At 44.3% G+C, this 24,765-nt stretch overlaps 1 protein-coding gene across 1 annotated transcript in view; it reads left to right on the top strand.

Annotated features, from left to right (window-relative positions):
* The window catches only part of MYZAP (myocardial zonula adherens protein), an 88,833-nt gene that overhangs the window by 59,570 nt on the left and 4,498 nt on the right, over positions 1 to 24,765 (top strand). The window contains exons 11-12 of the mRNA XM_084782741.1: positions 9,609 to 9,692; positions 19,014 to 19,114. Of these exons, the coding sequence (XP_084638867.1) occupies positions 9,609 to 9,692; positions 19,014 to 19,114 (185 nt within the window). The remainder of the gene's footprint in view (positions 1 to 9,608; positions 9,693 to 19,013; positions 19,115 to 24,765) is intronic.

The raw sequence follows: 24,765 nt of genomic DNA, 5'->3' as shown, positions 1-24,765 counted from the left end.
GATGCATTGGATTTTTCTAGGCAGGAATTGAGTGGGTGGAAGAGGTCATGCCAGATAAGATGTAGAGTAAATAAAACCAAAAGTATGAAGACCAGAAGGTATGGGGTGAACCCAGGCCTGGACCTGGTTTGACTGGACTGGATGAGGGAGTGGTGAATGGGGAAGCTGGAAAATGTGGGTTGAGACTCACTGTGCCGGGCGGCGGCACTGAGCACAGAATGAGGTTATCGTCACCCATGATTCCTCAGCGGCTCCTGCGGCGTGAGTGGGTCTGAACCTTGGTGCGATGCCATGGATGTTGGGCTAACAAGCAAGAAGGAAGGCTGGGAAGAGAGCTTGGCTAGTGCAGGAAGGGTCCATATCCACAACACAATAACTTTAGGGCTATTTTTAAAGGTCCATTTTTAGTGTCAGTTTTGTGCCAGCTGTGAACAGATGCTCATTGCCTTGCTCTGAGCCAGCCTTGTTCCCAGATACTCCTGTTCAGCTTCTGGGGTTTTCTCTCTGAAAATGTTTCCATCCAGGAGAGAACAGGGACAGATGAGCAAACTCTTGCTTCCTTTCTCCATCCCGCTTGCCTTCCAGGGCCTAAAAAGGACATCATTGCCCCTTCTGGCTACTGTGGCACGTACTATGGCCAGTATCTCCTGCACTTGACAGATGGAGCTGAAGTTTAAGGTCATCATCCTCAGCCTGGGCTAATGAGACCCTGTGTCAGAAAATAAAATGGGTGGGGACTCCTGGTAAGGTGGCTCAGTCGGTCCAGCGCTTGCCATGAAAGAATGAGGACTCAAGTTCACTGACAAAGAGCTGGGTGTGGCAGCACCAGGCAGATGCCAGAAAGGCAGGTCCCTTGGTCTTGCTAGGCATCCAGTCTAGCCTCATTGGTGAGGTTCATGTTCAGTGAGGAAAACATCTGGCATCAGCGTCTGCATGTACACATACATGTGCATGTGTGCTGACACATATATGTACATACAACATGGACAATACACACAACACACCTCTGACAGACCCAACAGGTCCTTTGTAAGGACAAATTCCATACCATCATTTTTTCCAGTCCACCCTCTTCCCCAAGGCCAAGGACACAGTGCTTAAGGTGTCATCCTCAGGAGGACAGTAGCTGACCAATCCCTGAACAGCAAGATGTGGATTAAAAAAGAGTCCAGGCCTCAACATTAGGGAGGCTACAGCTGAGATCTCAGCTCTTGCCAGTAGCATCTCCAACCTTGGTTTCTTGTTGGGGGTGATAACCACTTAGGGTTGTTTGTGAGCATCACAAGCTAAGCCATCCAAGGCCTGATACCCAGTGCATGCTGGGAAGGCACTGTGTTCATCCTTCCCTGATATCTCCATAGCTAAGTCATTCTTATGCACCCAGGAGGATCTGCATGCTATTCTACTCAGAGAAGTTGAGTTCTCATCAGTCTAGGGTAGAAATCAAACCAAATAAGATTATCTAAGCTCAGAAGCCCATTTCAACTGATCCTTTTGACCAGCATTGTTCTATTATTATATATTACTTCAAACTTAATAGAAAAAATTGATTAAAATATGCACCCTGTTCGTGTCCAGCCTGGCTGAATGCCACAAGACACATTAATTGAAAGTGGATTTCTACTGCCTACTCAAGCCCCATGAAGATGAAAAATGTGCCTTTCTCCTCTGGGCCTTCATTGATTTTTCATTTTCTCCACTCAGAGCTTCATTTAGCAATTTTTCAGTTTCATTTGGTTGGGCCTTGATTCATCCCCTCCCATGAGGTAATGCACCCTCTTCTCCGTCCTTATGAAACCATTCTTCCAGGCTGTGTTAGAGCTCGCACCGTCTGATCCTGTCAAATTGCCCTGTGCATTGTGGTTCCAAAAAGGGGGCTAAGCTTTCTTGTTTTTACTCGTGCATTTTTTAGTGGCCTTTACCTTTATCAAGGAGAATGAAATTTAAATTTATAACCAAATGGATAGAAATGTAGCTTGGTGGCAGCATGACTACTCACCAGACCCTGGGTTTCACCTCATCGTTGTAAGTGAACCAAACTAAACTCCAAAATACGACAATGAAATGATGACATGACAAAACTTTTAAACAACATTCATGCCCTTGTTCGGTTAGATCCCTGACTCAGTGGGTCCCTGGTGGTTTTGGAAGTGGCATTGGTGTAGGGGAGAAAGCAGGGATAACTGGAGAGATGGCTGAGTGAGGAACACTTGCTGCTCTTGCATCGAATCAGAGCCCAAGGGACCCTACACCCTTTTCTGGCCTTGCATGGTACCCAAGTGTATATGGTGCACACAAAACTCACGCAGGAACCTACACATAAAAACAACACATTATGAAAACAGTTTTGAGGGTCTGAGCTATTTCCTTGTAGAAATAAGCTTTCAAATACTATAACAGCATTAAAGTAGAAAGTGGTGGTGTGTGTGGAGTTGGGTCCTCAGGAAGGAGAGGACAGCAGTGTGTTGGTGATGGCAGGTGTGACTTCTTCATTTAACATGAATGCTTTCCTCACAGCCCTTCAGTCCCTGATCTTACATACGTAGGCCTTGGGACTATTCCTAAAGTGAGAACAAGCATACAATAAAACAGATTTTAAAGGAAATAGGAAAAAATTGGTAGCAAGACAAAGAAAATACTGAGACTGGGGATATAGTTTTGTTCCTAGACTGCCTGCCTAGTGTGCACGAAGCCCTGGGTTCGAGCCCCAGAATAACCCAGATATGGAGGTATGTACACTCTTTAGGTGGAGGCAGGGATCAAGTTCAAGGCTATTCTCAGTTACAGAGGGAGACCAAGGCCAGCCTGGGACCTGTGAGAATTTGAACCAAAATTCTTCTAAATGTGTGCACGCATATGTGAGTGTGTGTGTGTGTGTTGTGTATGTATGTATGTGTGTGTGTGTGTGTGGTATATATATATGTATGTGTGTATATGTGATGTGTGGTGTGTGTGTTTGTAGTGTATGGTGGTGGTGGTGGTGGTGGTGGTGTGTGTGTGTGTGTACATCTGTATGTGCATGTTTATGGAGGCCAGAGTAAAACCTATAATGTCAGTGTCGTTCCTCAAGAGCCATCCACTTTTATCTATCTGTCTGTCTGTCTTTCTGTCTATCTATCTATCTATCTATCTATCTATCTATCTATTGAGCAAGGTCTCTCACTAGCCTCAAGCTTGCTGATTAGCTGGGCTTATTGGTCACCAGACCCCAGGAATCTGCTGTTTCCTGCTTCCCAGCAGCACTGGGCATATAGGACTCATTACCTGACTTTTTAAATGCATGCTCTGAGGATCCAACTCAGCCTTGTGACTACTTGACTGACTGAGCTATCTCCCCAACCATGTTCCTAAATTTTTGCATAATATCTTCTTGGTCTGGTTGGTTGTAAGGAATCTTTTCAATACAGTAATCTGTTTCCAAAGCAGCTTATAAAACTTCTGTTTGAGAGCCCCCTGCCTCCCCAGACAATGCCAGTGCATGGCCATGCTTAAGACTAATTGCTTACCTCAAACTACAGATGCAGCTGTCTCAATTATTGCTACAGAGGAGAAAGGAAATGGACAATTATAATAAGCTACAAATGCTATTTTCCTTCACTTAAAAAATTAAGTTAAAGAGGCTTCAGTGGTGCACATCTGAAATCCCAGCATTAGGCGAAACAGAGGCAAACAGATTGCTGTGAGTTCCAGGCCAGTCTGGGCTACAAAGTGAGTCCAGGACAGCAAAGGCTACACAGAGAAACCCTGTCTACAAAAAAGACACCAAAAAATCAAAAAACAAACAAAAAATTAGCTTAAATTTTATGTTTATTTGTGCCTGGTGTTGTCTATATGTGCATCAGTGTGAGAAGTCCCTACAAGATGCCAGAAGAGGGCATCAGATTCCCCCAGAGCTAGAATAACAGGCAGTTGTAAGCCACCCAAGAAGGGTGCTGGAAACTGGATTCTGGTCCTCTGCTAGAGCAGTAAGTGCTCTTAACCACGGAGTCATTTCTCCACCTTGTCCCTTCCCTTTTAAATACCAAATTAGCCTGAAGGCGTAGAAACTGGACATCTTACAAGATCTCTTTAGTTTAATAATCTATTTGGTGTGGTGCAGAGCCATGCTGATAGAGACAGGAGTTTGAATGCATCATTTTAAACTCAGGTTAAAATTTAAGGATACCAGGTAAGATTATCTGCAGAGGGCTCACCAGAACTGGGCCTCAGTATGACATTTAAGTCCAGCTAGTATAACAAGATTAGGTCTTGCTGAAGTCACCTATGAAAGTCTGGAAGGTCAGTGCCCTGACATCGCACGTCTTAATACCTGACTTGAGTCCAGTATTCTGGGTCATTTACCACCACCTGGTGACATCTAGACCTAAATGCAACTTTTCTGAAGAATAACTGAACCTCCTGAGGGTCAAGTTACAAATTGGAATGGAATGCCCCAAGAAGTCACAGAAGGCCTGGGTGGTAGGGCAGGTCTGTAATCTTGGCACTCAGAGGGCAGAGGCAGGGGGATCAGGAGGAGCTCATGGTCTTTGGCATCATAATGAGTTCGTAGCTAGCCTGGGCTGAGACCCTGTTTCAAAAAATAAATAGTGACAGAAAAGAGGGCCTGGGCATAGCGCAGTTGGTAGAGCTCTTGCCTAGCATAAAATTAGCCCTAGGTTTGAGCCCCAGCACTGCACAAACCTGTCTGGGCTGCATATGAAGAATGTTCATTTAACACAGTACCACCATCGCTTCCGGAAGCACACTTGCCAAAAACTTACGTCCAAGGCCTCTGCACCCTCTGAATTTTTCCCACCATCCCTTCTTCCTCCTCCAAACCAAATGCATCCTCAGAGTGATATCGGCACATACATCTTCCTCAAAAAACACTCCCAGACCATTCTCTATCATGCCTCCTGATGATGCCTTTGCTGTGGGTTGGTTTATAGCCACGTGAGTGTCTGGTTCTAGAATCCACGATGCAGACTAAAAATTCAAGAATTCCAAGTTCTTTTAGGAAACTGTGTAGTGTTCTTGTAGTCTGTACACACCCTTTCTGTTTTCTTTAAGCATCTCTAGGTTACTTATAAGACTCAATAAAATGCCAACAGTATGTGAATAGTTTCTGCATTATATAAGGAATGATGTTAACAAGAAGACAATTTTTCCACATTTAACCCAGACATTAAAAAAAAAACAAAACTATTTCTGGCCCATAGTTTGAATCTGAGAATACAGGACCCACAGATATGGAAAGCTGATATCATTTTAAAACTGAAATCTAAGGGCCATCAGGATGGGTTTGCATCTTCCCATGATCTCCTCATGTCCCAAAGTCCTGCTGTTCTCTGAGGCCTGATGTTAGTGTTCAAAGACAGCCACACCTCTTGTATCCTGGATCTCCAAGCCATTCAAGAGCCCTTCAGAGGCAGGAAGGCTGAGTGTTTGAAATCACTTTTTATGCTATTTGATGGAAATTTTCTTCTTACCATCTTAGGCCCTTTTGTGAGTTTCAGGCCTCATTTTGACTGCCACCTAAAGACCTATGTCATTTTAGGGCTGGGGACGTAGCTCAGTGATAGAGTGCTTGTCTGGCATGTACAAGGCCCTGGGTTCAATACCCAGTACCACCAAAAGGGAAAAACAAAACAAAACAACAACAAAATCCAACTTAAAGTTAATTTTTAAAACCTTCAGGGCTGTGGAGATGTGCCACTTGGTAAAGTACTTACCCTGAAAATAGGAGGATATAAGTTTGAATCCCTGCCATCCATAAAGAAGCTGGTGCTTGAAGTCCCAGCAATAATGAGATGGGACATGGACAGGAAGGCTCTCTGGGCAGCCTGGCTATCGCAGTAAGTAGCTCCAAGGTCAGGGGGAGATCATGTCTCAAAACATAGGGTGGAAAATAACAGGAAGATACTCAGTGTCAACCTCAGAGCTCCACATACATGTGCACACACGTGTACATGCATGCACACACACAAATCTGTATGCCAGCACACAAAATCTTAATGCTGTAGGAAGGAAGGGCAAAGGAGCATTATTAGGGAGTGATTTTTTTGAGCCATTCCTATACAAATGCAGAAAAGTCACACAGTTTTTCTTGTGGGAGGCACAACCCTATATCAACCCCAAAACTATTTCTCTTCCCTAATCCCTTCAATGGCTTTTATTTTCACTTTGGTAAACCTTTGTTTTTCTGTCCCCTGAGCCTTTTTATAAGCAGTCCCTCACTTTGCAGTGTTTGTTTCTGGCGTTAGTGTAGTATACTCCATCATGCCGGTATCGCCTAATTTATGGCCAGTTCCTTTAGTGCGAGGCATTAACGCTATTTCCATTTTCTCTCTATTATAAATAATGGAAGCAAGAACATCTCTCTACATGCAGCTTTTTTCCTGTGTTTGAGTTATATCCTTAGGACAAATTCCCAGGAGTGGGATTAGTGGGTCAAAGGGTCTGTACAGCTTTATGGCTCTTAATATTTATTGCTAAATTGCCTGAAGGGTCATTCTAATTTACAGTGCCACCTGCAGCACATGAGTGTCTGTCCCTCCCAGGCTTGCCAACACTGGCCTCTTCAGGCACTACTTTGGGGCCGATTTCAGAGGCATTTAGGTAACTTGTTACTCTCTTTAATTTCTTAGTTATTAAAAACACTGGGCATTTTACCTTAAGTATGCTTAATTGGTTCTGTTTTATATGGCTGGCTTTTCTTCCCATAGGGTGATATATCTTGATATCACATGAGGTTTAAAATATCCTATAATAAAAATGCCAAATACAGGCCTGGGATATAGGTCAGTTGATAGGATGTTCACCGACTCAGGTATGCAGGGGGTCCTAAAATAAAACTAAGTGTAATGGTGCAACCTGTAATCCTAGTAGGAGGGTCAGGGGATTGAATTTATAAGCTACATAGAGAGTTTGAAGCCAGCCTGGGCTAGAGACTGAGTCCACCCAGCACCAAGAGGATAATCAGTGATACCCACGAGGCTCATTCTGCAAATGGCCCATTCAGCCACATTGGTTTCTTTACTCTTCTTTTCTCCTTTTCTGTTTCCATATTAAAGGAAATCCTGGCTCATGTATTTAAGTTTCCTGTACACTGCACAGTACCTGTCTAAAACATGCACTTTTTCTAAGACCATAATGCTGTCATCACACCTAACAAAATGACAATTCCTCAGTATCAATAAATACCAAGATGAAATACAATTTTCCGAAGTACTTTTCATGCTGCTTTGTTCCAGCCACCACACAAATTCTTACATTTCTCCTTCTCCTTCTCTTTCTTGTTTGTTTTGTTTTGTTTTTTTTTGAGACAGGGTTTCTCTGTGTAACAGACCTGGCTATTATGAAAGTTGCTTTTTAGACCATGCTGGCCTTGAACTCACAGAGATACACCTGTCTCTGCCTCCTGTGCGCTGGGATTAAAGGGTGCGCTACCACAGCCTGGCTACATTCTTGTATTTTTGAAGTTGGGACTGGAGAGAGGGCTTAGCAGTTAAGAGCACTGGTTGCTCTTATAGTGGACCAAGGTTCAATTCTGAGCATCCATATGGCAGGTCACCTTTTGTAACTCTAGTCCCAGGGGATCTGAAGCCTTCTTCTGGCCTCCTTAGGAGGCCATATATGTGATGCGCATACATAGATTTCAGGCAAAGCATCTATGCAACATAGAATTAATTTTTAAAAGTTTCTTATATCAGTGCGTAAGAGATCTTTATTTTGAAGGGTACTTAGACCTCCCCAGGGAACGGTATAGTGTAAGTTGCTCAACTAGCCCCTTATTGTTGAGGTTGGTTTTGTGTTTTCTTTTTTTTTTTTTTTTTTTTTTTTTAATACATTTTTATTAATTTATACATATTACATCTCAGTTGTTAGCCCATCCCATGTATCCTCCCATCCCTCCCTTCCTCCCACTTCCCCCCCCCCCTACTCCCCTCCCCTATGTCTGTGTCTGAGGGGGATCTCCTCCCCCTGAATATGCTCATACGGTATCAAGTCTCTCCTTGGTGACCTATTATCTTTCCTCTGAGTGCCACCAGGCATCTCCATCCAAGGGACATGATCAAATATGGGGCACCAGAGTTTGTGTGAGAGTTAGATCTTCTTCTCCACTCAACAGTGGAGAATGTCCATCGGCTAGTCCGGGTAGGGGTTCAAGGTTTTTACTGCCTATTTTTTCCTCAAGGAATTTCCAAAATTTGTGGACAAATGGATTGAACTAGAAATTGTCATAATGAGTGAGTTCACACAGAAGCAAAAAGAGCTAAATGGTATATACTCACTTATATCGAGACACTAGCCCAAGGTGTACGTCCCCATGAAAAACTGTACCTACCAGAATAATGGGTAAGAGGGGAGGACATCCTATTGAAACTTTAGGTGTGAGAAGCCTGGGAGAAAGAGGAAATGGAAGGATCCAGTGGGTCCTGGAAAACTACAGGCGAGTCTGGGCCCTGGGGTCCTCCGCAAACTGTGGTTTTGTGTTTTCTAAAACAAAATTTGTACGCCCAATGTACCTTTGGGATCTGTGCCTAGAACTAGTATTTCTGGATTGAACAATGAGCATGTATATGCTTTTCCAGGTGTCATGTGGTTCCCTTCCATGGGGGCTTGACACTTTGCACTGACGGATTTTTATACATGGATGTCTGAATGCTCAGATACACACGCTTGTTGGAAAAGTAGTATTCTGTTGACTGAATCTACAGACTGATCTCACTTTTCTTCAAGACATGGCCTGGCACAAAGTACCCTGACTCTTGCTTGTGCAGAACCTCTGTTCTGTCCCAGGAAACATGATGTCTGAATGAAAAGCCAAGAGGAGTCCAGGGTGTTGCATGATGTTACACGTGTAACATGTTACAAAGGTGGCAGTGCAGCCCAGGTGGCTCATGGGGCTCTTCCTGCTTACTGTGTGGTCCTTAAGAGTCTTTAGCCCTCTGAATTCCATGAATCCGTTTAGTGATCCTTACCCCCAAACTTTTGACACCTGGTTTGTCAGATACTGATAGATTAAGAGAAGTAAGCAAATGTTTGGGGTGCGCGTGCTCCAGCAGATCATGGTAGTTAATCTCGGTTGACTTGTTTGCATCTACCCGGACGCACACTCCCTGAACCGATAACTTGATAACCGTGCTATCCAGGTACAAACAGTACAGCCAGTGTGGAGAGGTTGGCTAACTGGACACCCCTGGGTCTCAGAACCCCCTTTTGTCAGAGAGTGTCAGGTCAGCAGTGATCCAGGAAACAGAGTCCATATAGCAAGGCTGGGATGTAGCTCAGTGAGGTGGAATGTTGACCTGATGCACACAAAGCCCCGAGTTCCATCCCCAACACCCCATAAGACAGATGTGGTGGTACACACCTGAATCCCCAGCACCCAGGATGTGGAGGTGAGAAGATTAGAAGCTCAAGGTCCTGTCCAGCTGCTTAGAAGTTGGAGGGCAGCCCAAGATACACAAGACCCACCCTGCCTCAAAAAGAAAAAACAATGAGAAGGAAACCTGCACGTGGGTTCTATACAAACAAGCAAAGATGTTTCTGCCTACTGACTGGTTGCCTGGCAGCCGCACGATTCTGAGTTTTTGTTTGACAGTTTTCTTCTTGTCTCTTTCTAGATTGAATCATTAAAGAAAAAAGTGCAACAGAAGCAGCTTCTAATATTGCAGCTTTTAGAAAAAATCTCTTTCCTGGAAGGAGAGGTAAGAGGCTAGGCTATGGCTCTTTCAAGCTGGTGTCTTCCCTGCCATTAAATTTTATGTTGCTGATCGTGCTGTGGACACTTAATTAAAAATATGGCTATTTCCTGGCCTTATAAAATTGATTGAAGGTTAACTGCCAGCTCTGCAAAGGATCTCTCGACAGCTCTATTTTCTCTACCCTCTCCCTCTCCATGCTCTAGCCTGCTGCTGGTGGCTATGCCTTTGAAGGTCTGATGTGTCTTCCTCAAGAATTCTCCCAGCAAGTCTAATGCCGTCAGTGCCCACAAGTTCTCATGTGTATAGGGCTTTATATACATACATCCCTCACACAGTTTGCATGGCAGCTTTTAAAATGTCTCAAGAAGTATTGTGGTCTCGGTGAGGTAGAAACACAGAGGCAGAAAAGGGAGGTGGCGTCACCCAGGCTCACCCAGCCTAGGAAAACCCAGAGCATTTGGGGGTGGGTGGGTTGTGGCAGTTCCTGGGAAAGAAATTATGAGTTGGAAAAATCTTAGGGGGTTGGATCGTAATAGAAGGAGCCGAAATCCATTTTCCCTGTAGGCTCTTTATTAAGAACTTGGCATTGAGCCTTTGCCTTCTTTGGCTCTAGGAAGACCTGGTTTGCCAAGCACCTGTCCTTGTCAGTGTCCCTCTGTGTGGCCCTTCCCCCGCAACATAGCCTGGGACACGACAGTGAAGTAAGGAGAAAAGTAGTATGGCATTTGTTGAGTGCCTAGCGTGTGCTGCGCAATGCTGGTTCCTTCTCACATGTTCTGTATAACACAGGTGCGTGGTGTGGGTTCTCTCCCAGGAGAGCCCTGGGATAAAGCCAACCAGGAAGGTTCCTTGTCCTCATAAAGGAGCCATAACTGCCCCTGTGTGGAGCAGTGAAGGACAGTCCCACAAGAGTGCACAGGAAACGTCTGCCGTGGGCTGGAGAGATGGATCACCCATTAAAGGCTAGGCTCACAACCCAAAATATAAGGAAATGCCTGGCATAGTGAGGGAGTCCACCTTGGCACTTAGCTTATCTCAAGGACTACCCTTGGAATAAAGGGTATCTCCCTCATTTTAAGGATAAGAGATGGAGTTTCAGGAGCATCATTTGCTTGCTACCCATGCCTACAGTAGAGAAGCCAAGTCTGAATCTGGAGCCTACCTCCTTACTGCCTGCTTGCAGGTATGGCGAGCCAGGCCGTCATCTAGGTTTCAGACTCAAGGCCCATGAGTCTCAGTGTCTTGGAGCTGAGAAAATGGATATTTTTCTGTTCCCACTCATGTATTCCCCTCCTTGGCTGCTGGGCCAGCACCAGTTTGAATCCCTCCTCTTCTGTCTCCACCTCCCAGTTACAGGGTTACAGGTATGTGCTGCCTCCCCTGGTTTCCAGCGTCTGTTTCTAAGATTTCCTTCTGAAATCATAGCCCTGTGTGTTTTCGGGGTGGAGGTGCAAATGCACATCCTCCTTGGTGACAGTCAAGAGTCCCCAGAGAGAAAGAGCTTTCAGAAGAGGAGCACGAGGTGCTGACAGAAACAGAAGCTCACTCCCTGCCCTACCCTGTTTCTGTCTGTTGCACCTCCAAGCTCTCAGGTAGTGTCCAGTGTAGTACTGTGCAAAGGGAGGAGCTTGCAAACAAACGCTTTGTTTAATGCTCCGATGATTCAGCCCATGGTGTGGGCTGCTGAGGGGTGGATATGACTCGATGCTGCGAGGTGATTCCAGGAGTCCCCAATATAGAACGGGGAGATGAGGCTGGGAAAGGAAGCTCACCTCTGAGGACAGCCAAGGCTCATGGCACTTGAGGTCTCTGGGATATGGTATGGAACTAGCGTGGATTGTCTCAGAAGACTGAGCCCCCACCAACCCCACCTCACAGTGGCTGGGGTCTGCTCCTGGGGTTCCGGCCATTGGCCACCGAGGCAGAATCACTTTTCCTGTAGTGTTCATAGGAAGCCCCAAGTAAAGACTGAGGAAGTGATGTGTGTCAGGAGCCTGTGAGCATCAGAGGATGCAGGAGGGTCCTACAGTTGCAGCTATGTTCATCTCAGAACAAGACTGGAATCTAGTCTTCCTTAAGCATTTAAACCTTGATTTAAAAAAAAAAAAAAACAACAACACTGATTATCAACCTGATTAGCCTTCCTTAAAATATTTAAATCCAGGACAAATATGGCCAGTTGCTCTGGACCACTTCCCACACTGACTTTTTTTTCCAATTAAAAAAAATGTTTACATATACATTTATATTACTACACATATATACAATAAACTACATACACCAAGAAGGACCACAAAACAATTAGGAATTATATAAATGTTACACTTACAGTGTTTTGCCTATTTATATTTTGCAACCTTGGAGAAAACATTTTTCGTAACTTAGTAAGTCTACAACTCTGAATGTAAATCAATATCTATCATATCTCATCTCTATTAACCTAAAAACGTATATCTAGACCTAAAAACATCTAAACAACCTAAACAACTGAGCTTATTTGTAAAACTAAACTATCTGGTCTTCAACCCTATCAGAGATTTGAAAAGGAATAAAATTAATTATCTGAGTAAACAGGAAGTGCAAGTTAGCAGCTTCCAAAATGAGAAGATGACAGAGACAGTTCGCTACCTAGACAGTCACCCAAACTCTCTATAACGTTGGAGCATCATCTTCAGCCTTCTGGCCCATTATATCTGACAGACATATTTGTGAGGCAGGAACTCTTGAGGACTTGCTTACCCTATCTTGGCAGAGTTTGGCCGTTGGCTCTGCCTGCATCCAAGCTTGCCCATTTTTAGGCAGAATTCTGTTTGTGGTAGAAATGAGGACATTTTGCCCAGTAGTTATGTTTGCCACATTTGAAGCCATCTCCATAAGGAGGTTTTTTGATGCTCATCATCTTCTCTGAGGTAGGCTGGGTGTTGCCAGGAGTTAACCTGCCTTATTGTCAAAGGATCCTTACAATCATAAAAAACATCTTTAAATGACATATTCTGTAAGTCTCTGAGGCCCACATTGACTTGAAACAGCAGACAAACAAAATAAGTCACATGAAAAAATTTAATGCAGTTAGACTTAAACATTCTAAAACATTAAATATCAGGAATTTAACTTATTATGTCCTAAGGGCACTGTTCGTGTGTGTGTGTGTGTGTGTGTGTGTGTGTGTGTGTGTGTGTGTGTGTGTGTGTGTGTAAGTACATATACTAACCTGTTTCTTGTTAGTTGTGTGTGACTACAGACACCAATTAACTGCTACCCTTCTTTCCAGCTGATATGTGACTAATGATTCTAAGCTATCCCATGGACTGTGGGTGTCACTTCCCTTTATTATTCTTAGCCTAGAGGTGTTACAGACAGGCATATATTAATACACAATAAACCACATTGCTTTATTAAAAACTCCCTAGATTAAAAAATGCAATTACATTTCTTACATATCTTACAATCACCTTACTTTTCTATTATACAGTTACCTTGGATGCCAATATAAAACATGTAATAATACTCCTTCTACGGTGCATATTAATTTTACGTTTGAATGATATGATAAACAAAAGGTATTTCTCAGACTCAGCTGGCTTCCATATCATAACAATTCTTCATCCTCTACTTTTAGGCAGTTTTCTGTTGCTGTGAGAAAATGCCTGGGATAGGAAAGTGACTGAAGAGCCTTGGTGCTTACACAGAGTGCCCTTAGGTCTGTGGCAAGTGTGTAGAGATGAGTGAGAGCTGACTCCTGAGCATTCACTGTGTATGTATATACACATGTATATACACATGAGCATGCACATGTGTACATCTCAGTTCCTCACTCCCTGGCACTATATAGGACTCAGGCAGGTCCACCCTGCTATTTGCACATAGGGTAGCTACGAATGAACCTCAGTTTCCTTAAAACATTATGTGCACTGGGAGAAAGCTCACTTGGGAAAGTAGTAGCCTTGAATGCGGGAAGACACCATTCAACCCCAAAGCCCATGTAACGGGCAGGGGGCGGTGCTGCGCTCCGAGACAGGTGAACCCTAAGGCTTTCTTAGTGAGCTCCAGGGCCCATGAGAGACTGTTCTCACAGCACAGGTGGATAATGCCTGAGGAATGATAACTGAAGCTGATCGCTCACCTCCACATGCACGCACACACACCACACATGCAAATGCATATACACGAACACACACAAAACTGAGATTTATTTTGTGAGGTTTGTTTGTTTTGTTTTGTTTTTCACTCTGTGGCATAGTTCTGAAGATTGAACTATGCAGGTGACAGTGTTGGGTTGTAGTCTCAAAAAGTGCCTGAGTCTGATGGGACACTAGATTCTGACCCATTATCTGTGTTTGAGCATGAGCAGACCATTCTGCTCATGGCTTAGACCCAGGGGCACAAGGAGAGGACTCATGTCCCCTCTGAGACTGCTTGTGTTTTTAATGCTTGTTTTCCCTTCCCCATCCCACAAGCCACATCAACACACTACACAAGCAATTCCAGGGGAGCATTCAGTGCCTGGTCCTGGGCTCATGGCTGCTGCTCTGGGATCCTGTTTCCCTTTCAAATAGAGAGTATCGACTACTCCTTGGCTTTATCATTCACTCTTAACTGATGATTAAAGTTACTAGGTTTCACATGTACACATACCTCAGAAGTATATACCAGATTCTCAAAAGCTCTCTTTTGCCTGGCTCTATCCCACTCCCTTCCCCCAATTGTTTTTGTTGTTGTTGTTGTTGTTTATTAATCTTCTGGGGAAAAGACATTCCATTCCCTGTTTCTGACATTAAAAAAATAAAGTGTTTTGGGGCTTGGGAGATGGCTCAGTGGTTAAGAGAACTTGCTGTGCTTGTAGAGGACTCGGTTCAGTTTCCAGCACCCACATCATGTGACCCACAGGCACAGTAACTCCAGCCTCAGGGGATCTGATGCCCTCTTCTGGCTTTCTTGGGCACCCACATGCACATGTGTATATATATACATGTAGACATATACAATACTCATAAATAAAAATTTAAAAATCTTAAATGTTCTGAGTCAGCAAGAGTGCTCAGTGGGTAAAAATGCTTCTCTGGGATCCATATTGCAGAAGGAGAGAAATGATCCTGCAAATTGCCCTCTGATATTCACAGGTGCACACTCATACACATGAATGCATGCATGCATGCACACGCACGTGCACGTGCACATATGCATGGGTACACACAAAAATAAATGTAGTAAAAATATTTCCAAAATAATGGTTCTATAGTTGTTAAGAGCAGTCCTCTTTTGGAGGACACAGATTCAATTCCCTGCACCTACATGGTGGCTACAACAGTATATAACTCCAATTCCAGGACACCCAGCACCCTCTTCTGGCCTCCTTGGGCACCAGGCACACACTCAGTGAGTGCACAGACATGCAGGCAAACACTTACACACATAAAATAGAAGCGAATACATTTCTAAAAGAATGTCCTAAAGTAAAATTAGAGGCCTGGTCTTCAGTGAGTGGCTAAGCCTCCTGGACTGGATTCTGTTTTTCCCTGCTGGAAATCTTGAACTTATAGTGACATTGAAGAGTCACAGGAAATGACTCCAAAGTCTGGCTTGTGTCACCCTGTCCTTAACATACATAGTACAGGGCACATGCCTCTCTCTGTATCTGTGGAACTCTGCTACAACTCTCATTAAGTTTCTTGGGTGGCATTGTGGCTGTAGCACCTGGCACAAGGCTCCCCATGTGCATTTTACTGGACATGTTCTTGTCTAGGTGTCTGACTCAGCTCCTGGCCACTGACTCCCCTGAGTCTGAAGGGAACTTAGAGAGGTGATTGCAGGTGTGTGTATGTGAATTTCTCTCATATGCCCATACTAGGTTCTTCCTTTCTGGAAGATATACAAGCCTCCATGTCCACACAGTGGAACTCATTACACATACAAACACAAGGTGGTGGTATTTGAAAGGAGGAAAACCGGAGCATCGCCCCTCAGTCCCAGAAGCTTCCGGCAACAGATGAGCTGTTCAGTCCTTCACTTCACTTCAATGTCCTTCCAACTTAGTGCCGCAATGTTATAAATGGGCACACAGTTAATACATAATAAGCTACATGCAATTAATACTCAATAAGCTACATAGCCTTAGAAACACTTCCTAGTTTAAAAATCAACAAAATGTTAACACATCTTACAGTCACCCCACTTTTCTATCATAAGATGATTTGGGACTGTTTCCTACTCTTTTCTTTTTGAGGCAGGGTCTCATGTAGCCCAGGATGGCCTCTAACTCACGCAGTCGAGGATGGTCTTGACCTCCTGATGCCCTGTCTTTGCCCTCAGTGTGCTGGGATTAGAGGTTTGTGCTGCTTTGCTTGGTTTTAATTTTGCCGCTTTTGTTTTCCTCTCCTTCTGTTCTGTGGTTCCAGCAGCACTGTTAGACCTTTAACAACCACAGCACGGTTCCACGAAGATCTGCTAACTGTTCTTGTCTTTAGCGTGTGTCAGTGTGTGTGTGTGTGTGTGTGTGTGTGTGTGTGTGTGTGTTGTGTTGTGTTTGTATACAGGTGTGCGCATGCATATGGAGGCCAGATACCCATGTTAGATATCTTCCTCCTGCCTCCTCCATTTTATTTTATTTTACAAGACACGGATTTTCAATGATCCAGGAGCTCACTATTTGGCAAGACTAGCTGGCTAATGAGCCCCAAGCTTTTCCCATATTTGTTCCCTAGCAGTGGCCTCTCTTATGTAGATTCTGGGGACCAAACTCAGGTCATCTTGCTTACAATGAAAACACTTCACTGACTGAGCCATCTCCCCAGCCTTAACTTCTTTTAATTGGATAATTTATATTAAAGTACCTTTAGATGTACCAGTTCCATGCTTTCCCTAAGTCTACTTAAGGAAAGATGATGACGATGATGACGATGATGACGATGATGATTTTAAGTTGTGTACTTTTCTATTTTAAAATTCCCAGTTGAATCTTTCATGGCTATTCTTTATTTTTCTTTTATTAATTCATTACTAATTAGTTCATTATTTCTCATTATCTCTGGATCACAGTTATGATGAGTAAATTCAAATCCTTACCTGCAAACTCCTGCATCTGGGCCACATCAGGACTGTTGTCTGCCCATCCCTGCTCCCCCCAGGAACAGGTCATATCTTCCTGGCTTTTCATATGCCATGTGCTTCGGATTCTAAGCCAGGCATTGTGAGCCCTTTACTGTGGAGACTGTAGATTAACGGTTCTAAACCTGTGGGTTGCAACCCCTTTAGGGGTCAAAGGACCTTTTCACAGGGTTCACTTTTAAAATATTTTTATTTAATTTTAAATTTATGTGCATTGGTGTGAGGGTGTCAGATCTTAGAGTTACAGACAGTTGTGAGCTGCCATGTGGGTGCTGGGAATTGAACCCGGGTCCTTTGGAAGAGCAGGCAATGCTCTTAACCACTGAGCCATCTCTCCAGCCCTTGAGGGTTCACTTAATACCATAAAAAATCACAGTTATTACATTATGATTCATAACAGTAGAAAAATTACAGTTATGAAGTATCAACAAAAATAATTTTATGGTTGGGGTCACTACAATATGAGGAACGGTGTTAAAGGGTCACAGCATTAGGAAGGTTAAAGGCTGCTGCTTTAGATTCTGTGCCATTGTTCTAAAAAAGCAGTGAGGATTTTCCCTTAAAAGCAAATAAGTTTGTTTAGACCCAGCTACCTCCTACCTGGGTGACTGCTCAGGATCAGTTCATTCCCTTACCACTCAGAATCACACTTCTTTTAGTTCACCCCTCATAAGTACGCTTCAGACGTCTACCAGAGACCTCAACCGAATCCAGAACACAATTTGGGGGTTCCTCCTACTCTATTCCTCACCTTCCTGCTTGTTCCATAGTCTCGGTGGCTTATAGATTCCTCTCCTGGAGCTAAAACTCCAGGTGGCTGTGAGCTGCCCATCTTGAGTCTCCTTTGCTTTTTCTCTCTCTGGTGACTTCATTCCCTTTGATGTATCCCTCCTGGCTTCACTCTAATACTTTGTGGATAGTTTTGCAATGTTATCACATTGTTCTATTAGTTCTGCTCAGTTTTCTGAACCCCGGCAAGACAGAGATCAGCAGGATGCACGTCGTGCTGTGTTTCTTTAACTGTTCACTGCCTGCCTTGCTGTCTGGCATATAGAAGATACATGCTATTTTTTTAAACTGATTTCATTCCATTCTCATGAATATTAAGTTTTCATTTCTGTACTTCTCTGGGTACCCGTAGAGCTGGAGTTACAGACAGTAGTTACCTGCCCATGTGGGTGTAGGAACCAAACTTAGGTCATCTAGAAGAGCAGCTGGTACTCTTAACCAGTGATCCATCTTTACATCTCCTTCCATGGGACTTTTAAACTTCCATGTGGCATCTAGTATTAAAGAATGGTACTTTAGCTCAGCTTTATCTAGAGTAAAGCTGAGCCAACCCCACCCTCAGCTTTCTTGCCCCTTTGTCCTTCATTTTCCCCATGGGGCACATTTCTAATTCCTGGGCATCTAATTATCAGCTTATGCAATGTTTGGCTCCAACCTTTTTTTTTTTAAATCATGAGAAGTATACAGAATGCTAATTTTAATCCCAAGGAGCTCATTCTAGTTTATATGTTTGAGATTCTGAATTTTTCCACACCTATGAAATACTAATTATTCAGTTACAGAGGCATTTCCCACTAAATTAAATTAATAGACTTACTCATTTTATAGCTTAGTAAGAGAGTGTTAAAAGTTGAGTTGCACCTTATTTATAATGCCAAAAATGTGATAAATATCTAACTGGCCGTCATATAAGACCAGTTAAGTAAGTGCTGTACATCTATACAATGGGATACTGTGATTCAGTTGACATAGCTGACACAAAAAGAAAACTAATAAATTTGGAGTGATATCTACAACACATTGGTGTGTGTGTCTGTGTGTGTGTGTGTGTCTGTGTATTCACAAGCATGTGACAGAGCCCATGTGGAGGTCAGGAGACAACTTCTAGGAGTCAGCTATTTCCTTCTGCTGGGTAGGTCTTAGGGTTCAAACTCAGGCCATCAGCTTTGGCAGCAATCACCTTTACACATGGAGCCATGGTAACATCCTTACAGCAAACTGTTGATTGAAAAAAGCAGATTATGCTATAGATCCACGTGTGTCACTTCCATTTATGCACACCTGGATGCACGTGTGTGCACACATGTGGATAGCTTTGTGTAATGATAGCATCACAGTACTTCTCGGACACCAGCTCTGTAAGACACACCTTGTGATGCATGTCAGTGCTGCCGGCTTCATTTACCAAAGGAACTTTCTTCTCACCTCCAGAATAATGAACTCCAGAGCAAGTTGGACTATTTGACAGAGACCCAGCCCAGGACTGACGTGGAAACCAGAGACATTGGCGTGGGCTGTGATCTTCTTCCCAGGTATTTAGGAATTTCCTGCTTGTCTGATAAAAATCCTTCTTTGACTTAAGAAAAATATTTTACTGGGCTGTGGTAAACAGAATCAAATTCTTCCTATAAAAATACAGCTCTAAAACTAAGTGGTGACTTCAGAGTAGGCAGAGGAATTGTGTGGGGTGGAGGGGACAGTAAAGGAGAGACTTGAAGCCACTGCTATGAGTTACTGCATGCCTTCATTCGTCAAACTATGCAAGACAAGTTGCAGAGAGAAATGAGATTGATTCTTGCTCCCCCTCCCCCAAGTAGAATATGGAGGGAGGGACAGGGTATAGGAAGGCATTAATTACCATGTCAGAGGGGTGTGCTGGGGACCTTAAGAGGGAGCTTCCAAACGAGGAACAAAATTCAACCAAGGCTCCCTCCTCTTAGATGAGACTAGCTTGTGTCAAGCTGACATAAAAGTAGCTAGCACCCAGTCTAAGGTCATCATGATGAACCTGATTCAAAGCGGACATTTGAACATACTCCTCCATGGCCTCTGCATCAGCTCCTGCCTCCAGGCCCTGCTTGAGTTCCTGTCCTGACTTCCTTCAATGATGAGCAGTGATGTGGACGTGTAAGCCAAATGAACCCTTTCCTGTCCAAGTTGCTTGGACAGCAGTGATAACCCTAGTTTCATTACCAGGCTAGACCTGTTCCACGGGGGTCTGTGTCCTGCTGAGTGACAGTCAAGCCTGTGATTTAGTGTCCTGCCTCTAACTGAAGCAGACTTGCCATGGCAAGGTGCTCAATTGTGCTCAGCCTGGAGTATGTGAAAGAGTGTATGATATGGTTACTAGCATCCTGTGACTTGTGACTGAGGACATCAAAGTCATGAAGTGCCAAGTCCTGGTATCATGAAAGCAAGAAAGAACTCTTGTTATAGGCATGTGCTGTGCTGTGCTAGACAACAGTGATCCAGAAAAAGTTTGCCAGCTCCTGGGACCTTTAATAGTAACATCTGGTAGGAAACAGTGACCAGCCGACTGCCCAGCTGGGATGTTGAATGCCTGGTCTGGCCTTGTTAGCCACCTGTAGCCTGGCATCTAGGAGTTCTCTCTTGGCTGAGGCCTTGGCCTCCCCGTCTGTAAAGTCAGTGGTTTTACCAAGTCTCCAGCATCACTAATGTGGTTCACGGAGACCTCATTTCCCCATTTTAAATCTATGACTGATGGGCTCTTGTTGATTAAACCAAGCATTTGTCATTGTCAGAGGAGCTTACTAACAGCGTTGTTGAACTTTCCTGGCCAGGGTTCTGATTTCCAGGTAAACAAGGCAGTTTTACCATCCTAACAGAATTAACAGAAAATGCTTTTTTTTTTTTAAAATGATAGGAATATATAAAGTAGACTCGGCGTCTCACCAACATGTGACACAATTTACTCGATGAAAATATAAGCAAAAGAATGACTGATTGTGTTCAGGGACCCTTTTTGAAATATAAGTAATTTGGCCATTTCCCTCTTTCTCAGGCTTTTCAGAAACCAAGTGTCTCAGCTCACTCTAATTCCCCACATCATAAATCTTGTTTGGCCAAGACGGGCACAAAACCATGTCTGAAACCAATAAATTGTTTGTTTTCTGATTCCCACATTTTGGCTTAAAACAAGCTTTTCAATTTGTACACCCAAGGATAGCCGGAGGCATACTTTTATGGCTGCGTTATGAAACCACAAAACAGTTTTCATAATGGAAGTGCTGACAGACCCTTAACTTATGGCCACAGTGAACCTGGAAGGCATGTCAGAGTCGAAAGGCAGCTTTTCCATAAATGTAGCATTTGGGTTTCCCTCAGGATCCATTGCAGCGGTTTAACAGCTTAGGTCAGTCAGCGGAGGAAATGAAAACTACATAACCACATTTCCGAAAGGGCAGAGTAATATTTCACCCGTTTCCTCTCAAATATTTATGAAGTGCCCACTATGTGAACAGCACCCCTGGGTCAGAGGGGTGAAGAGAGCTTCTGAGCTGTCCCCGGGCAGGTTTCCACTCGGCTTCTTAGAAAGGCTTTGCCCTGTTGCTGGGGCTTCCGACGTGGGGGATGCTGGGAGAGGGGAATTGTTGAGGTGCTCCCTGGGGAGCATCTTCCCTCCCCACAACCTTCTTAGCACCAACTAACCCAGCCCAGCACTTAGTTTTGAATGTTAGGATCTAAGTAAGACTGGCTTAAGTAGAGGCCCATGGGCGAAAACGGGTCAGAACAGCATAGTCTGGAAGGGTCCCTACATTTCAAAGGAGGCAAATCTGAGGTCCAGAGAAAACAGAAACTCGTTGGAAGTCACGCAGCCAGGCAGAGGACAGGATTCTGAGTCCAGGTGTGGCCAGAGGGTTGCTGGGCTGGCGAGATGGCTCAGTGGGTAAAGGTGCCACCACCCCTGAGGACCTGGGTGTGGTTCCTGATTCCAACATGGTGAAAGGCTCCTCTGGCCTCCGTGTGTACCCATGGAACCCACATGCCCATATACAGACAGCTCGTGTGTACACCGTGGAACCCGCATGTGTATATACATACAGCACACACATAAGAAAGGGAAGGAAAAAAGTAGGTCACTAAGCTCTTTTCTTACATGGACTTCAAACTTATATCTAAAAAGTAATTTATTCTGGTACTTTCCAGAATTTTTTTACTTAAAATTTTTTCTTATTTATCTGTTGGTTTTGTGGAGACAGGTGATCACGTATCCCATGTTGGTCTAGAGCTCACTGTGTAGCTGAGGAAGATGTTCAACTCCTGAGCTTCCTGTCTCTACCTACCAAGTGCCACCGTACCTGGCTCAGAATGTTTTTTCCTTTTTTTCTTTTTTTACAGCCTCCTCCTCCACCATGTTTTTTATCAGAAATTATTGAATTTAGCCTCGATTATACCAAAGTCTTTTATTCATTCTCCTGCCACAAAGAGCTCAACAGTATAGTGCAGTCAAACAGTTAGGACAGCTGGGTGCCCTGCCACCTGCTCGCTGACTGCAGCCTTGGGCAGGTTGATTCTGTAACTTGGACAATTCGTCCTCAAAATGGTGAAAGGGGATGCTAGTTTTGACTCTCAGTCTGTTGCTGTGAGTATTACAGGAAAAGATGTATAAAGCAAGTAACTTAATTAAAAAAACATTAAGGGGCTGGAGAGATGGCTCAGCAGTTAAGAGCACGTACTGCTCTTGCAGAAGGCTGGAGTTTGATTCCAAGCACCCATGTTGGGTGACTCACAACCACCTCTAACTCCAGCTCCCATGGGCTCCAACCACCTCATCTGGCCTCTGCAAGTACTGCACTCATGTATACAGACCCAGACCCAGACCCAGACCCAGACACACACACACACACACACACACACACACACACACACACACACACACTTTTAAAATAGCCACTGTCACTATTCACTAAACCCCAGTTCTGATTTTACATGTTAAATACTATGTCCAATATAAGTGAGTTTGGTTTGCTAAGGTGATTCTGTTGACTTAGTTTTACAGGGAGTTGTCAGTGATCGGTAGCTTAGCCAAGTATACAGTGCTTCAGTGTGCATGGACCTCCTCAGTTAAACAGATCTCCGGGCTATGTGACAAAGAGTGGAGGGCTGGGGAGTAAGAGCTGTGTCAGCTGAGACACATGAGTGAGCCCTGCCTGTTCCAGGTCCTGCAGGCACTCGCTGTGGGAGCAGGAGCCCTCCCACTGTCTTCTTTCACCTGCAGGTGGGTGTCCAGTGCTTGCTGCTGCCCCTAGAGTATAACTCGCAACGAGGGCTGTCCTGGAATTTTGTCATGCTGAAAACCAAAATTGCAGTGACCTCTTTAGTGATACTGGCACTAGCCCCCTTCCACTGCCCCTTTCCCTGCCAGCATTGTGAATGCCTGTGAATGAGGGTCCAGAGTTCCTCCTCTCACCAGTCAGGGTGCTAGTCACCTGACTGCTACTGTAATGAGATACCCAAGGCCAACTAGAAAGAGAAATGTATATTGTGTTGACTCAGTTTATTCCAAGGTCTTTTGGTGAGAGCAGTGCATGGTGGAGCAAAAACTGTTCACACACCCTGACCTAGGAAAACAGAAATAGAATAATTTAGACTAGGGTTCCACAACCCCCTTGAAGGACCCTCCCCCATTACTCAAGCCTTTCTGGTGCAGCCACACCTTCTATGGGTCCCACCACCTTCTAGGGGTGCCCCAAGGAGGCCCAGTCATTTGATTCCTGGACCTCTTTGGAAAGCAAGCATACAGTATCTACAGATACTGTAGAATCTGGTATTTGGTTGATGTTCAATAAGCATTTTTTGGATGAGTAAGTGAGAGGTCTACAGCAAGTGGGGATTTAGGCCACTGACCTGTACTGTAAGGTGGTTTGTTCCTTTAGCAGGACTTAGAAGAAGGGGTGTTGGCTTGTGCTTTGCTGCTCACATTTGACACCAAGCATGCAAGCAGAAGGTTTTGTTCCTTTTCCCAGTCACCATCTCCCTGAGATGTACTCAGAATGGTGCCCATGGAATAGGCATTCAATCCACCTTTGTGCCATACTGTCTCCTATAGCATTCAACATGAATTCCTAGGTAGAGCAATGCTTGCCTCTTACTCTTATAGAGGACATTCTCTCTCTCTCTCTCTCTCTCTCTCTCTCTCTCTCTCTCTCTCTCTCTCTCTCTCTCTCCTCCTGGCCTACCTTCTCTCATGTGCCTTATTCTCCTCAGCGCACCTCACTTCTGCCAAGACTACATCAGTCAATGGTGTTGCCTTTCTTCTTTGTGGCTAGGATACAGGCCCTCCTTCTTTACAGCCTCTGGCCTCTGGAGTCCTCCAGCTGGGGTCTGATTGGACCTCTACAGGCCGTTTCCAGACAGTATGTCAGCCTTTTCTCCAAAAGTCCACTTTTAGAAGTGGTTACAGGGGCTGGAGAGATGGCTCAGCAGTTAAGAGCACTGACTGCTCTTCCAGAGGTCCTGAGTTCAATTCCCAGTAACCACATGGTGGTTCACAACCATCTATAATGTGATCTGGTGCCCTCTTCTGGCCTGCAGGCAGAGCACTGTATACATAATAAATAAATAAATTAAAAAAAAAAAAAAAAGAAGAAGTGGTTATGATGCCTACCTGTGTGTCAGACCCGGATCTGTGTCTTGGATCTGCTTCTTGCCTTTTGTGTGGCTTTGAGAAAATTCTGAATTCTCTGAGTTTTTGTCTCCTCACCTTGAAAAGGAAATTCTGACTGAGGAGGCTGAGGCAGGAGGACTGGAGTGAGGCCACATGGTGAGACCTGTTTTTAAAAACAAAAGCAAAAATTTTAAAAGGAAGGAGGGGAGATTTGGTGATCAGTCCCTCTGTTTTGAGAATTTTCTCTTTGGGGTAGGAAGGGGGGCACTAGGTTACATATACATCCCCCATAAGGGTCCAGTGACCATCTATTCCACCAAAGTTCCCCCTGGGGAACCAGTGAGTTTGTGGGGCTTGCTTACAGGGACATGGGTGAGGGTTTCCTGAGAGGAGTATGGGGGACCCCACTCAGCAACACTAGAAAGTCCCCACCCAGCATATATGTGGCGTCCCTCACAGCCACACAGATGAGCCCCCTTCTAGGTCTCCCAGGCCCGTGCACTCTAGCCCCACCCCAAGGCCCAAGGACATTATCAATTAGGGAAGACTGAATAC

This window comes from Acomys minous (assembly GCF_964271855.1).
Source record: "Acomys minous genome assembly, chromosome: 5".
Taxonomy (NCBI): Eukaryota; Metazoa; Chordata; class Mammalia; order Rodentia; family Muridae; genus Acomys; species Acomys minous.
The sequence above is the reverse complement of the archived record's forward strand: the minus strand, read 5'-3'. Positions and strand labels throughout refer to the sequence as shown.